The sequence below is a fragment of the Bombus vosnesenskii genome, unplaced genomic scaffold (genome assembly GCF_011952255.1).
Source record: "Bombus vosnesenskii isolate JDL3184/JDL3185 unplaced genomic scaffold, Bvos_JDL3184-5_v1.1 scf7180000013355, whole genome shotgun sequence".
Classification (NCBI taxonomy): Eukaryota; Metazoa; Arthropoda; class Insecta; order Hymenoptera; family Apidae; genus Bombus; species Bombus vosnesenskii.
Window position 1 is genome coordinate 2,141,619 of NW_022882990.1, and position 16,721 is coordinate 2,158,339.

General features: G+C 35.6%; 1 protein-coding gene across 4 annotated transcripts in view; it reads right to left on the reverse strand.

Annotated features, from left to right (window-relative positions):
- The window catches only part of LOC117237084, a 317,445-nt gene that overhangs the window by 283,817 nt on the left and 16,907 nt on the right, over positions 1 to 16,721 (reverse strand). For 3 of the 4 annotated variants that reach the window (XR_004493945.1, XM_033500697.1, XM_033500699.1), the window contains exon 2: positions 6,148 to 6,243. The exons of the other annotated variant lie outside the window; for it this stretch is intronic. Coding sequence is in view for 2 of the 3 variants with exons in the window: in XM_033500697.1 (XP_033356588.1) it covers positions 6,148 to 6,190 (43 nt within the window). In the remaining variant the exon portion in view is untranslated. The remainder of the gene's footprint in view (positions 1 to 6,147; positions 6,244 to 16,721) is intronic. 4 annotated transcript variants of the gene reach the window in all.

Genomic DNA, 16,721 nt, shown 5'->3' on the forward strand with positions numbered 1-16,721 from the left:
ACGCTCATTTTAGCAATCAAGAGGCTATTTTAAAGAACGAGGCTTTACACCAATTGACAATCCTGTGTTATATCTCCAACTATAAGCAGTATCTCCAAGCATTCGTGAAATATCCTTTTAATCAGTGAACAATTAGTGAATAATCTCGTGCGGGTCTTTCAATTGCAAGCAGCATTGACGCGCGTTTGCGGAGAAGTATATTGTTAACCGTTCGTAATAATCATTTGTATCGCGTCGCTGCAATCGTATCGTATCGTATATTCCTTTGTAACAATTATTCATAAATCTCGTCTCACAAGTCGGAGACAATTCGAAAACTTTCTCATCGTTTGAATAAGTACAATCTTTGGTGTTGTTGATTGTTCATCGCGCATTCAACCACAACTCCCTCTCAAGGATCAGTTACCCAAGGTTAATTCAGTGGGTAACAAGCATAACGCAGTGTCATCGATATTGGATGCATGCACGCGCACGTGTACACTATATAATATATAAGTATAATATTTGTAAAAGTAGTAGCAACCCTATTAGAGCATAATCGTTTAAGTAACAACTTACATTAAAATAGAAGCAATTTAATACATACATATTTGCATAATGGGAAATTACTCGATGCTGCGTGAATATAAACAAAAATAAGACATTCAATTTCTGATTTCTAGAAGTGCCTAAAAATTTTGTTTTGTTTGCAATTAAATATCTCCATTCCGATAAAGTTTTCAGAAATAATTCAGCTAAACCAACTTTCATAAAACATTAAAAATGTAAAATGTATGCTGTACAATTTTCCAATCATGTACATTTTTCACGTAAACGGCGTCTCTCTAAAGCGATCTTTTGAAACTGTCACCTAATACACGTAAGAAATAAATTATTTTTCAGCTTGAAATTCAAATGGGTCATCAATGTTCTATGGAAGACAATTCGCGATGAGAATGTATAAATAAATACGTACATGTACAAACATGTGCATTTGTAGGTCCTATATATTTACACGAACTCGCTTTGCATTCATTAGTAGAGATAACATCGCATTGGAACTGCAACAAATGTTTCTGACATATCGAAAGTAAAACTTTTGCAATGATTCCAAACTGTGGTACTGATTTCTCTTCTATTTACTACCAGTTACTTGTCTTTAGAACTGAAATCTGTTGCTACCTCATATTGTGCAATTTATAATGCACATACGATGAATAACGAATGCTTTGTCCTCTATCATCGTATTAAATTTGTTTCTACACTTGTCTACCATTGAATAATCCTATTTAATTTAAACTGTTCCATATTTAACAAAAGATGCAATTTTTTAAAAGTAATTTACAGAAGAATTATATAATTATATAATATAATTATAAAATTTATTTTTAGTTTTATATAATAATTATAAAATAGAATTGTATAATATATCATATGATTTATTAAGAAATTATTTTGATACATTGTATTTCCTCAGTTATAAAGCACAGTTAAAGTGAATTGTACATTCATTCTTTTCTTAAATTGTCAGGTTATAGTTTCTAAAAAATGAATAGATGAAGTTAGAAACCGCTACTCTAGATTTTGAAAATAAGAAGTACAAATTACATGAAAATACAAAAATATATGATTGATTTTATTATATGCTACAGAGCACTAGAAATAACACTTTTATAAATTACACATAAGGAGATGAAACATTGAGATCGATAACATTGGTAAAAAGAATTATACAATTTTAAAAGGTGATTTTAAATGCGCATCATAGAAATTGGAATTGTAGAAGAAATGAATACCGAAAAATGTGCAGTTATTAAATGTGCAACCAGAGGGGCCTAAGCTCAGGCGGGGACTTTCCCCCCGCCGAGCAGGCGGCCTGAGACGTTCTGGAGCTAGACGAGAGGTGTGGGAGCGGTGACGCTCCGACCTACTCGCGGAAAACCAGGTCCATGGCCATCAGGCCGTTAGATCGGTCTTGCGAAACTGGGAGGCTTGGAAAGACCGCGGAGGGCTTCCGCTGTCCTTCCGGATGACGCAGGTGCTCGCAGGACATGGAGTATTTGGGGAATACCTGCAGAAAATCGGAAGAGAGGTGACGAACATCTGTCATCATTGTGGTGAGGGCGAAGACACGGCTCAGCACACGTTGGAATTTTATCCGGCGTGAGAGACCTCACGTCGTGTTCTACGGCTAGCGATTGGCGATAGATTAGACCCCTCGTCAGTTGTGAAAGCGATGCTGAGGGGGCAACAAGAGTTCCTCGCAGTTCGCTCATATCGCGAAGGCGTAATGCTCGTAAAGGAATGAACAGAGCGGGAGAGGGCGAGAACATTCCACCATTTGCAGGGTTCCGCGCCTAGGTGGTCATGGGGGCCGGCACGTCGAGAAGGATCTCCTCAGACTCGCACGACGGCCCAGGGGATGGCGTTGAGGGGGATGGTCCTTCCCAATGCCCGAACTAACCTAGGAACGACTCCCTCAGACAGGAGAAGATGCAGGAGTGCTGTGGCAGTAATTCGAAAGAGGTCCCGAGGCATCCCAGCTGAGCGTCAGGCGGTCTTCCGTGGGGTTTTAGTTAGTAAAGTTCGACACTACCCCACTGCTTCTCAGAAGAGCGGGGGGGGGGGTCCCACGAGGATTTCCCCACGTATAAAAAGAAAAGTTATTAAATGTGCAGTGTGTGTTGTGTTAAATATATAATTAAACAGTGAAAAATAATATAATTTTGATCATGCTATGTTAAAATAATATAAGTGAAATGGCTACAGCCAGTTAAAAATAATACTATTATGCACTTTTGTATTCAACGTTAAACCATAATTCTCCTTCTATTAAAGAATATTTTATTTCTCTGAATTTTATTACTAAAACATTCATAAAAGTAACAGTTCCCAAAGTGGAAGAATTATTTCTTTTGGAAAAAGTGGAAGAAGAATTTCTTTCCTATACTTGATATTATCCATAAACTTATGTATCTACATGCGGAATATTTACTATAGCGCTTTAAAGATCAAAATAGATTCTTCGAACACTACTCATATCTAGCAGGAAAAAATCTTATTTGGAAACAAAATTTTGCAAACATCAGCAATGTTTGCAAAAAGATAAAATATAATAAATAGTGTTTCTTTCGAAACCTTTATACAGTAAAATTTAAATTTAATAAATGGATTACTTACTTGCAGTGTACTGTCACTGAAAAATTTAAGACTGGCTAGTTTTATCACAACATATCATTCTGTTTTAAATCTTAAGTAATTTAAAATTCCAAAGAATATTAATTCTCGAGATTAATGTTCTTATATGTAGTTCTCTTACAATAGAAATAGAAATAGAACAATATTTTAAAGTTTGAATGACTTTGAAGTAACAAATCGTAAAGTTTAATTCATTTGAATAATTCATAAAAGGCTTATGTTAAATAACGTACAATATTAGAAATATCTGTATCCTCATTTTGTGTATTTCATATACGTTTCTAATGTAAATATGTTACTTGGTGTATATTTTGTACGAACTTTATTGTTATATCTATCTATTAAAAGAATGTATGTAAAAATAATTATTTACAATTTATAATCACTTAAATATTCTACTATAAAATAGTAAAATTAAAGTATCACCTTCATTGAAAATATACTATCAAATTTTGTACTGGTTAAATCATTATACAGGACGCAAAAGATTATTACACAGAAGTCAAACTATATGTTTTAGTATAACAATATATCTATTATTTATGTAAGAGAACTAATAGAAGCAGTCTCAAGCATTTCGGTGTCGATTCATCTTCACGCAGTAAGTACAACCTTAAGTTAATGATATTTGTCACTGTCAAACTTATTTCGCATTTATATAACTTTTCGCTCTATTTCGTGTAATTATTTATATTCGTGCATATATTTCATTAATGATGCACTTTCGAGTATTATTTGGTTAATACTACTTTACTTGAAAGTTTTAATACACGTTATTTATTAAAGAGGTTGATTCTGGAAACTGAGTTCAATCGTAGATATATTCTAAATAAGGATAAAACGTACATATTAATTTGTGTCATTCTGTATTTTCGTACAATGTATTAATTTATGAAAGTTTTACTCTGTATATCTATGTTTCTCATTTCTACTTAAAATAGAACTACAGTTCGTGTAAACTATCAAAATTATTCTAACAATTACAGTGAAATATTACTAGGAAACGCAATGGGGTGACTTTATGATACAGCCAAACATCATAGATCTTTAGTTCATTCGTGATTTAGTACTTCTAGTGAAATTAGAGATCAGTTATTATTCCGTTTAAGTTTATCAAATATTATAAAATCATGCCTCGAAAAATCTCGGTACTTCAAAGTGCCAATTGTTTGATCTGATAGCATCTATCACACTACTGTCAAATCTCCATTCACTAGTGACCAACTTTTACAACTCCCGCGCTAAGGACATATTGCATTACTGAAAAAGGTAACTGAGGATTGGTTGCCTTTAGGAATAAATCTCATAGTCATTCTTCAATTAATGTCATTAATGGTAGTAGTCGACTATCACTCATAGTTAGTCGCTACTCTGTCATATTTTAGATTCCATAGTTTAGCACAAAAGTAAAGCATGGTAATTCTAACCTCCAATACGTAGTGGTTGTTCGAACAGATTTTATTAATCATGAATGATCATCAAGGACCATTCAAGGGATAAAAGAAATGTATCAAAATATGCTATTAATAAAGAATAATGAAATTTGTATAAATAAGTTCAATTTAGTTTAGATGACGATAAAGACGATAATAGTTTAACCCTTTGCGGTCGTATGTTTGCTCTCAGTCACTAAAGCAAACAATTATTTTGATTGCATATTACAGCAAGTCGACCGCTTCAGAGATACATTGATTCTTAATAAGACTATATAAGTTTCGTTAAGCGTAATTAAAAATTTTCGTCTTTTAGAATATCTGACAAATAATACTCTGAAGTGACAAAAAGAAAATTTGCGGAAAACGTGAAATTGAAAGTAGTGACAATGAATTTTATTTTGATTTGTTTTGAAAATACTTTTGGCAGTGATTCTGAGTGATACAGTTCATATAGAGATGAGTGACGCAATTAGAATTTTGGAGTAATCGTGAAATAGAAGAAAATAATGAAAACCAGGAAGACAATCGTTTTCAAATAAAGAGGGAAGGATTAATAGCAAACTGTATATTACGCCACTATAAAGATATTAAGAGCAAAGATTGTTGGTACGTTTCAACCGAAAAATTAAGGGAGGAAGACACTAAACTAATTATTTCTGCAATATGAGTTCTCAAAAATCATGACCTCACATTGGACAAAATTATGAAAGGTATACGATGGAACAGTATAAAATATAATTTTTGTATAAAATATAATTTTTATATAAAATAAAACTATATTATAATGTTACGTATAGTTAAAGTTTAAAAAATAATTCTGTTTATTATTTATAATCTCCCATTATACCCATTTCCACGTATTACTGTTCGTTCAATGAAAATTAATATTACCATCAGTATGTCACTTTTGTATAAAATTAATACGATTGCAAAGGTTAATTATTCTTTTGCGTATAACTCGGAAACCAAAACTGAGTATCCATTATATACAGGGTGGTTGGTAACTAGTGGTACAAGCGGAAAGAGGGTGATTCTACGCGAAAAAAGAAGTCGAAAATATAGAATAAACAAATTTTTTTTTTTAATTTTTTCATCGAGACAACGATCTACAGTGAAATCCGTTATAACGTACCGCACGCGTACAGAGCGAAAATTCAAAGTCAATTTTCTCAAAAAAAAAGCCTCAAACGAAAAATTTTTATTGTATATTTTCGACTTCTTTTTTCGCGTAGAATCACCCCCTTTCCGCTTGTACCACCAGTTACCAACCACCCTGTATATAGGAAAAAATTATCCAAAATGATGATCTTGATAATATATTTCAAGGGTATCGAAATCGGTGAAAAGGTACTTATTCGCCTGTATATCTAAAGTGTTTTCGTAAAATTTATTACGATAAAGATAATCGTGATAGATATCGAGGTTCTGTATAAGGCTAGATATTAAAAATATGGTATTGAAATGGCAGGCACAATCATTAAAGTACGAAAATTGCACTCTGTTATCACTTAAATAACATTAAACAAATACTCACCATCGCTACGCTGCGCGATACCCCTCTTGTCTCCTTTACCCATATTTTCTTCTCCCTCTAACCCCTAAGGTGAGAACCGCTTTCTTCGTCTCCCGTCTGAAATTCAATTATAAAGTGAGTGCATTTGATTACTACGTGTTTTACCTGTACCCACACGATACAAGCCACGCTATGTTCTTGACACACAAGAGCCTTAGCAAACCAGTGTGACATACGTATGTTTTATCATTTCCTTATTTTGTGTACGTACTTTCGTACAAACTGGCCCTGGTTCAATTTGTCTCAGAATGCCAGAACGGAGTGTGGGAGGGCGTTGAGAATTGGTCTCCACAAAGGTATAGTCAGTAAAAGAAATTTTAGGATTTACAGAACGATCATTCGTTAAATAATACATTAAAATTATGCATTGAGAAGATGTATAAAGATTTATTTATGAAGAATCTTTTAATCTTTATGTTATGCTATGGCTAAAAAGAAGTACTTTAGTACGGCATAGTTAAAAGTAGGAATAATCTGTAATATCTGGATATAGTTTTTATATAAGTAGATAAATATATATATATTCATGGAGTTATAAAATAAAAATTAGTTATATAGCTAGTGTTATGACAGCCAAAAAATAGTAACGGCACTCGACAGCAATCAGTTCGCTGTGGAGTGCCGAAGCGTGCAGACGTGTCTCTAGTGCCCAGCGTAGTTTGAAAACAACACGTGTCGCCCAACCGTCGAAAGAGAACACAGCTAAGTGTCCCTTACCCTCTAGGGAGAAGAAAATCCCACGCACCTAACCCCAACCCGAATACGAGCCTCACAGCCTCACGACTAGTTGTTCATTCCGAATTAACTAGCTCGATGATGGCCCAGCAACCGCGACCAGGCTCTCCGGAGCAGACTCGCAGCTACCCCGTGCTACCCCCCCGTGGCAGAAGTGTAGCAGAACTCTCCGCACTAACGACGCTAACACTACAAAGAAAAGGAAAATAGAAACAGCAACGCAAATAAACACACACAACAGGTTCGCCGTATTGGAATCCTCAAACGACGCCATGGAAATCGTAGAACCGCCACCAAACCAACTCTCACAGAGAATCCCCCCTCCCCCACCAATATTTGTGGACGACGTCATTGACATACAGACAATGATCAAGTCCCTAGAGAGAGATACCAGCAAGGAGGAATATAACCTTAAGATAAGCAACAACAAGGTGAAAATACTACCGACGAACCCAGAAGCTTACAGAAAACTCACCAAGACACTCAGGACCCTGAACGCCAACTTCCACACCTACCAACTCAAACAGGAAAGGCCTTTCCGGGTGGTCCTACGAAACATCCACCACTCAGCAGACATAGACGAACTCAAATACGAACTCTCAAAACTCGGCCACGAAGTCATCAACGTAAGTAATATAAGGCATAGAGTCTCGAAAGACCCGTTATCCTTATTTTTCATATACATAAAACAAAAGCCTAACAATAAGGAAATTTACAATATCAGTCACCCAATGAACGCAATAGTAAAATTCGAACCACCGCTTGTGAAAAAGAAATAGTGCAATGCAAAAGGTGCCAAAGGTACGGTCACACGCAGAAATACTGCAACCATACTTTCCGCTGCGTTAAATGCGCAGGCTCTCACTCCACTGACCAGTGCGCCAAATCACCGGAAACCCCAGCGAAATGCATCCACTGCCAAGGGGACCACCCTGCCAACTACAAAGGCTGCCCAGCATATAAAACACTATACACGAACAGGTACCCTAAGCTCAGAGCAAAAGAGGTATCCAACCAAACATCCAGCCCGCCGAAATTCACGACTACCCCAACCCCCTCAACCAACCAAACACCCAGTCCTACCAAATTCATCTCCACCTCAACCTCCTATGCCCAAGCAGTACAAGGCATCCAAAATAACCCGAACACCCAAAGGAACCTTCCCCAAAACAGTGTCCCCAACCCACCAAACGCAGACAACTCCTCAAGGCTTGAAAAGCTAATAGAGAAACAATCGGAGCAAATAAATCACTTGCTATCGCTACTAACACTCATCGTGGAAAAATTAGCACGCACCGACTCAAAATAAAACCAAGGCGCATAGCACTCTGGAACGCCAACGGTCTAGCGCAACACAAACTTGAACTAGAACTCTTCTTAAAACACCAGCAAATCGACGTAATGCTCGTATCGGAAACCCATTTCATCGACAAAAACTACCTGAAAATAAATAGTTACAAATTCTACCATAGCCAACACCCCAGCGGAAAGGCCTACGGTGGCACCGGAATCATAATCAAAACAAGTATTAAGCACTACGAACTTCCATTATTCCAGAAAGACTACCTCCAAGCAACAAACGTAGCAATAGAAGACTGTCATGGCTCAATCACCACCTCAGCAGTATACTGCCCTCCCAGACACTCCATCGCCAAAGAAGACTTTGATAACTTCCTGGACACCCTGGGCAACAGATTCATAGTTGGAGGAGACTATAACGCCAAGCACATCCAATGGGGCAGCAGACTGGTTACAGCAAGAGGCAAAAACCTCTTAAACAGCATAACAAACAACAACCTCAACTACCTCACCACATACGAACCCACATACTGGCCCACTGACACCAACAAAATACCCGATCTTCTCGACTTCTTCATAACTAAAAATATCCCATCAAGACACGTCCAGATCAACTCCTCGGCTGATCTCTCCTCTGATCATTCTCCCGTGATAGCAACAGTCAGTTCAACAATCATCGAGAATACACCTAATGGCTCCATTCACAACCAACACACCAACTGGCAGCTCTTCAGAGAAGTCTTTACACACTCAACCTCAGCCTTCACCCCACTAAAAACAAAGGAAGATATCGAAGCAGCCACGGAATACTTAAACACGAGCATAATAAACGCAATCCGCCTCTCCACACCGACAAAGTCATCTAACAGCAAACAAGAATATCCCCATTACATACTAAAAAAAATAGCAGAAAGAGTATGGCAGACCCATAGAACACCGGAGGACAAACGCAAACTTAACAACGCAACTAGAAAGCTATCCAGAACCTTAAGAAACTATAAAAACGACTGTTTCCATAAATACCTCGCCAGCTTATCCCCCACAGCCGACGCCAACTACTCACTATGGAAGGCCTCCAGGAAACTCACACGCCCCCCACAAATAATCCCACCTATCCGCCGTCCGCAAGGTGGATGGGCGCGAAGCCCTATAGAAAAAGCCGACCTGTTTGCCGAACACTTGTCAAAAGTATTCAAACCCCATTCCCCCCAAGCCGCCGCGGACGTTACTGAATACCTGCACACCCCCTTCCAAATGTCCCCTCCTATCGAACCCTTCTCCTCTGCAGAGACTATAGAAACAATCAGTCGCCTAAACCCCAAGAAAGCAGCAGGACACGACCTAATAGGCAATAGAGCAATCAAGGAACTTCCCACAAAAGGGATAGCACTCATCACATCGATTTTTAATGCTATCCTTCGCCTGGAACACTATCCTAAGGCTTGGAAAATCTCATTGATTACCCTCATCCCTAAACCCGGTAAACCGATATACGAAACCTGCTCCTATCGCCCAATCAGTCTTTTACCTACCCTGTCCAAACTATTCGAGAAGATGCTCACGAACCGACTCCTTCCAATCCTAGAGAACTTGAAAACACTCCCAGATCACCAATTCGGCTTCCGAAAACATCATTCTACAGTAGAGCAAATCCACCGCCTAACTCATACGATCAGCCAAACACTCGAAAAGAAAAAATATTGCTCAGCGGTCTTCCTAGACATCCAACAGGCATTCGATAAAGTATGGCATGAAGGGCTACTATACAAACTTAAAAAGATCCTACCCCACCCCTACTACTCCATCCTAAAATCTTACCTAACCAATAGGCAATTCATGGTTAAATACCTAGACGCCACTTCCGCAACATTCCCAATAGAAGCCGGCATACCCCAAGGTAGTGTCCTCGGACCCCTACTGTACTCCATCTACACTGCCGACCTACCTATATCAAATGATATAACAATAGCGACATTTGCAGACGACACAGCGCTATTAGCTTCCCACGCAGACCCGGTAATAGCCTCATCCACTCTCCGGCGAAGTCTCGACTCCATGGAAAAGTGGTTTCCCAAATGGGGCTTCAAAGTCAACGAAAAGAAATCCTCACATGTAACCTTCACGCTCCGAAAACAAACCTGCCCCAGGTCACCATCAACAATGCAACAGTTCCTAGCAGGGACACAGTCCGATACCTGGGCATGACCCTGGACAGGAGACTAACGTGGAAGACACACATCTCAGATAAAAGGAAGCAACTAAAGGACAAACTAAAAAAACTCTATTGGCTCACGGGCCGACGCTCCAAACTAAATATACAGAATAAAATTACCCTCTACAAGACCGTAATAAAACCTGTCTGGACCTACGGAATCCAACTATGGGGAACAGCAAGTAACTCCAACATTGAAATACTCCAACGCTTTCAATCGAAAACGCTAAGATCCCTAATTGACGCACCTTGGTATGTAACCAATGAAACAATACACCGCGACCTCAAGATACCCACCGTCAAAGAGGAAATAGCAAAATATAGCGACAGATACAGCAAAAGAATCAACACACACCGAAACCCCCTAATCACTGGACTACTCGATACGACGGACCAGACTCGCAGGCTGAAGAGGCACTACCCGCTAGATCTAAACGTCAGATTCATTTAATTATCCAAATTAAGCATATGCACTTACTTATAATACTTATAAATTATACCTATCTATAATAAGTATTAACTTATTGTAAATAAACAGCCATGTCACTGCGCCACGCCAGAAAAATTACTGAAAATTCTCAACGCGAGAATTGATTGTAATTTCAACAAATAAATAAAAAAAAAATACTTACAATAAGTATAAGTATGACGGATGCACGGGAAAAAAGGAGAATGTCAATTTTAATGAATTTTGAGTTTAGCATTTTCTGGTATGCTCCTGTATGTGCCCTTTATCATTGGTTATGTCGTATTGCAAATTAAAGTCTTACAGCAGCTATAGAAAATTGAGGTGTATAATAAGGAAATGATTTTCATTTTGTAGTTTAACATGTTATATATTACTTAAAATTATAAGTAAAAGTTAAAGATGATGCCTAATAAAATGAAAAATAAAATTATGTTTTATTTTGATATAAATTTCCGTTTTCTGAGAAATGCCAAATCTTAACATTTCTCCTTTCCCTCGTGAACCCTTCATATATTTATGCTAAATATCTTCTAACTTCTATATAGCTGCATGTATAGATTTGTTCCTAACTTTACCCATATAATTATAATTGCTATGTCCCTTTGCATAAAACACATAACATATTCATCAAAAATTTCTACAAGCATTCAAATTTGTCTAAAGATGAAGAAAGTGAAGGACGATTTTTTAAATTGAAAAGAATATTAAAACTTCACCCATTTGTAAAGAGGTATCTAAAGTGAGCAGAAGTCTCTTTATCCAGATATTCTTACTAGATATTCAGTAACATCTTCAGATATAACCCTTGCGAATTTGCGTACACGTCAGCACGTCGCGCCACATCGTCTCCGCGGGGACATATGAGAAAAATGAAATTCATCGCTTCTCGAGATTTCGCGAGATTCGTACGTCTTCGCGCAAACTTTTCACGCACGACACGTATTTTCTTCGAGGACGAACTTCAGTACTATTCATATCACGTTCGGCCACGCTTAAGAAATGTTGTTAAAGAGACGGTACAACATATGTTACTTCTCATCATAATATTCGCATCAGTCCGTGTTTGTTTCCTGACCACTCCTAGATGTAAAGCGTTGACCGAAATCTATTCTAATCTTGCTGAAATTGAAAATTGTTATACATGTGCAATGTCATTTTGTTTCGATAGTACATTCGCTTTTTCAGTATTTACCATTTTGTATCAGTTTAAAGCAATTCGAAAGTATAAAATCTTAACGAATTTAATTTCCATATATGTTAAGTCCCTATATATGATACCACGAAAAACAATATTTCCAAGTGAATTCCCAACACTTGTTTGTTTATAACCTTCTTTTAAATTTTTTATAATAGCCTCTTTTTGTGCAACATTTCCCAATGTATCCTCTTTTTTCGGATCTTGGCCTTCCTTTAGTAATTTTGATGTTCAAAGAAATTGCAAATCAACTGGTTTTAGTCACTTAAATTAATATAATAAGTTGAAAAATTAATGTTGGTCTTAAAAGAATATTTAGTTGAATATACATATGTATTTGCATTTGGAGTCTTGGAAGAATTATTAGATACATTATACAGACAATCATTAAAGTACTGTAAAAAGTCATATTTGTACCATGTTTATTTAGTTTGATCCAGTTATAAAACACACTTTTAATTAAAACTTTCATGAAAGGTATATGTCAATGCATATAAAATATTGTTTTTTTAGTGTTCGTGAAACTAGTTAGTTATTATCGTGTTCGAAACTTTGTTCGATATTCAATTGTTACACAGGATAGACCATGTAACGTGATTACTTTAGACTATTCTATTATAGTAGCCCAATCAAAATTTGTTGTATACTACGTGGTTTTAAGAGTCTTCAATTTTATTTTGTATATTAGATCTTCTTATAAAGCGACTGTACTCTTTTGAGTTTTTTTAATATCATGAGATCCCTTATAGCCTTCTTACCAAAAGAGTATCAGTGCCTTCTATACTCCATCCTTTATACAGATTCTTCAGACAAAGTCTCTATTTTTTGCAGTGCAATGTCAGGTCGTTTACTATCAAGTAAACTATCTACTAGTAAACTATGTCACGCATCTTTTAAATAGTTATATCATTGATACTTCATAGCTCGACTGTTCGAATCACTGGCTATCGACTTTTGAACATTCACTCAAGCACCTTGCCAAGGTCTTTACAGAGTCCTTAGTTTAGTTATAAATTATGGTAAGATTAAATAACGGCAGATCAGGTTAAATAACCTGTCATAATATTAAGAAAATACGTTGTCACTAATATATATAAACCTATAATTTTTTATGTCCATCTTTTAACATATCGCTACCATACAGTAGATTCAAGCAAAACGTACATTACGCACCAAATTTCTTGTACTTCTTTTGTACTTTTATTGTAGATACTTAATAATACGATATACTTTTATTACAAAGTGGTTGAGTACTAATGATTTCTACAGGTTGGTACAACCTTAAAAAAGTAATAATATATTATTTATAATAGTTAACTCCGTTCTTATATCAAGCTTGCCAGTTAAATATATTTATTTGTTTCACAACTTAAAATTAAATGGAATTTTATTCACCTTAAAGAAACCATACGTATGTAATAGTTATTGAGATAACTTTCGCAAGCATAATATAACACATTTTTGCTCCATCTAAACTAAAGGAACAATTTAAAAACAGCGTCCTTTAACTGCTGGATAAGACGCGGTTTGAAACATTACTTATCGTATTTAATACATTAACCATATCATAAACCTGATCTGCATTTATTTATTCTCAATGATCACCATGAAATGAATATAATAATTAGATGGTCGTAAAGATGAACGAACCATAGATGAATACTGCTGTCTAATTTTTCAACATTATAAACTTTTCTTGGTTCATTTAGCGACATTCACTATCACCTGAAAAATTCAGACTTACATCGAATTTCATGCACGTATGAAAGTGTTTCTCGCCGACCACACTCAGAATATCAAATTTTCGCGAATAAAATATCGCTTCAGCGAGTAACCGGCAAGAAGTTGAGGCTTTTTCCTACACATATTACGTTCGTTTCTGGCGGAGAATGATGAAAGAGAAAAAAAAGAACCAATTCAACTGCGCCAACTGTACAAAGTGCAACATCTGAATCAGAACACCTCAATATCTCCATTTTTTTATAACTTTACAAAAAACTCCCGAAGGCAAAGTTTTACTACTTTAAGTTACATTATTTTATTGTTACATTATTTTTAAGACTAAACTTAGGATATAAAACTTTAGAATAAACTTTTTCTCAAGATCGTCTTGTTGTGAAATTTCAATGTCATCGGTATTTTTAAAAATAAAATTTTGTATTTTTTATGTATTAATTAATGCGTCTTCTTATACTCTCTACAAAATTTTAAGATTATATTTGTAAACAACATAATATTTTTTCGAAGTTGTTTAGATATTATAGATGAATTCCTTCTTTGGAAACTACAACAAAGATTCAGTGAAATATGTATCATTAAAATCAGTGATTTACACTTGAGTATACTCTTTTTTTTATTTGGAAATTTGAAGTAGCATCGACATCTTAATATATTAGCAACTATATACTTGCTAGTTGGTTATTTTGAAACATAGTTGAGTTTATTATTTTAATATAGTTTCTCAGATATATGTAACATGTATATCGTTGATGAATGAAACTATTGCTATTGAATCTTTTTTGCCCCCGAGAGCTTCTTCGTGTGAGATTTAAAGGTGAGCAGTCTCGGAGAACACGGTTGCTTGTGATATTCATGTTAAATTCGTTACACTTATTCTTCGACATCAAATGGCCACCAATAGCCAATTCTTAAGCGAGTAAGGACTGTTTGATTTCGTCTGTTTAATTGAGCTGATAGAACGTTTTCATAAATGTTGCTCCTTACCGTGAAAATCTTTCAAGATGTATGAACTTTCCAATAATCATTCCACTTTCTAATTATTTTGTTAATCAAAAAACTTCTGAAGTCTCTGTATAAAGTTAAGGTACTTTGAAAGGGTATGGTTGAAGCATTTTTAGCTATTTTATCTGCGGTTTTGTTACCTATAAGGCCCATATGGTATGGGATCCAACTTAGTGTGACTTTTTTGTTATTTTTCCAGAGGAAATCTGTTATGAATTTTTTATATTATTGATTCACTGATTATTTGATCTTTCATGCTTTCAGTTACACTTTTAGAGTCTGCGAGTATAATATTTAATTTAAGTTTAATATTAAAGTTTAATATTTGTTCGCATCAGCAATTTCAATTTCAATTTTAATAATTTGGTGAGTGGATCTTACTGCATACACCTCGTAGAAAAAATTGAACGTGTATCATCCAAACTGTATTTAAAAATTTTATCTTGATATACAACAGCACACCCATTGCCTTTGTCAAAACGGGAACTGTTAGTATATATCGAATTTATTAAGAATACTGATTTGTAATATAGTGGATCAGTAGACGATCCAGTACAATTGTTGAAGAATTTGATCATATTACGAAGATCCAGCAAGTATAGCGGGTCTTCTGCAGATTTATTACATTCGGATATTTAGACGTTAAATCTTTGAGGCATTTATTCACTTGCACATAGAACGGTTTTAGAGCACTTGACCTTGATGCAAAAAGACCCTTATATCTAGTTAATCAGGCGTTATCGTAAATAGGAGTATCGAAGAAAGCCAGCATTTGACTGCTGCATCACTTTACAGAATGTTAGGTCCCATGAACTTCTCTCGGTTTGAGATAATAACGGAAGAGGGTGAAGCCAAAATAAGTAAGGCGTATGTTAGTTTGGTGAACTGTCGTATAATTATTCTTGAATTCTACAACATCGTGTCGATGCTTGTACTTAGTATAGATTTGCGATGAATAAATGCCTATTTCTATGCTCCTTTCATATCTTTAAACTAAGCTAGGTACGCACCAATTAGTAACGGTTCCGGAAAAATGATTTGAAGTGAAAACAGTCAAGTAAGTATACGGGATGAAGGGAAGGGTCACAGCGTCGTTCATATCGCTTAAACTTAATTTGTAACTTCCTGCGTCGGTGCAAAGAATAATTGAATATATTCGTTAAATCTCAATATCTTGAAAACAGAAAGAAGACATGTGGAAATTAGAAAAAATGTTAAAAATGCACATGGGACTGGAGAGGGAAGTGATAAACACTTGAAAGTGTTGTAAGCAGTTCCTTTTCAATTGACAACGAAATTGTCTGTATTGCGATTCTTATTCGGATTCAACAAAGTGACGATTCATAAGCAATCAAATGTTGATCGGCCGCTTCACAGCGCAAAATTTCAGAGAGTTTTGTACGACACACATAATATATTCATAAAAGTTTTATGTAACAAGTATTTGAACACTTTTGTGAGTTCATCTACATATCAGACATTGTAGACACTTGTACGGCTGTAATAAATATTTGTAATAAATAAATAGGAAACCTAAATTAATTAAACAACTGCAGAGATTGACCTTTTTCTCATCATTATTTGGTATTTTAGTGCGCTACCTCACTATACTATACGTATACTATAAATAATTATGTTACTTACAATACTATAACGACAGTACAATCTTAGTTATTCGTTTTTTAAAAACTGTAGCTTAATAGCATAAGAAAATTATGTACAGATTCTAACCGTACTCGTAATTTGTTTGACACTGTGTAATGTACACTGTATTGCATAGTAATCTCTATGTGGAGATTCCAATTCCTTCAATAAAAAAATAAAGGGATGATATTTTTAAAAGTTGAAATACTTAATTAGATTCAAATCTTTAAAATTCTGAG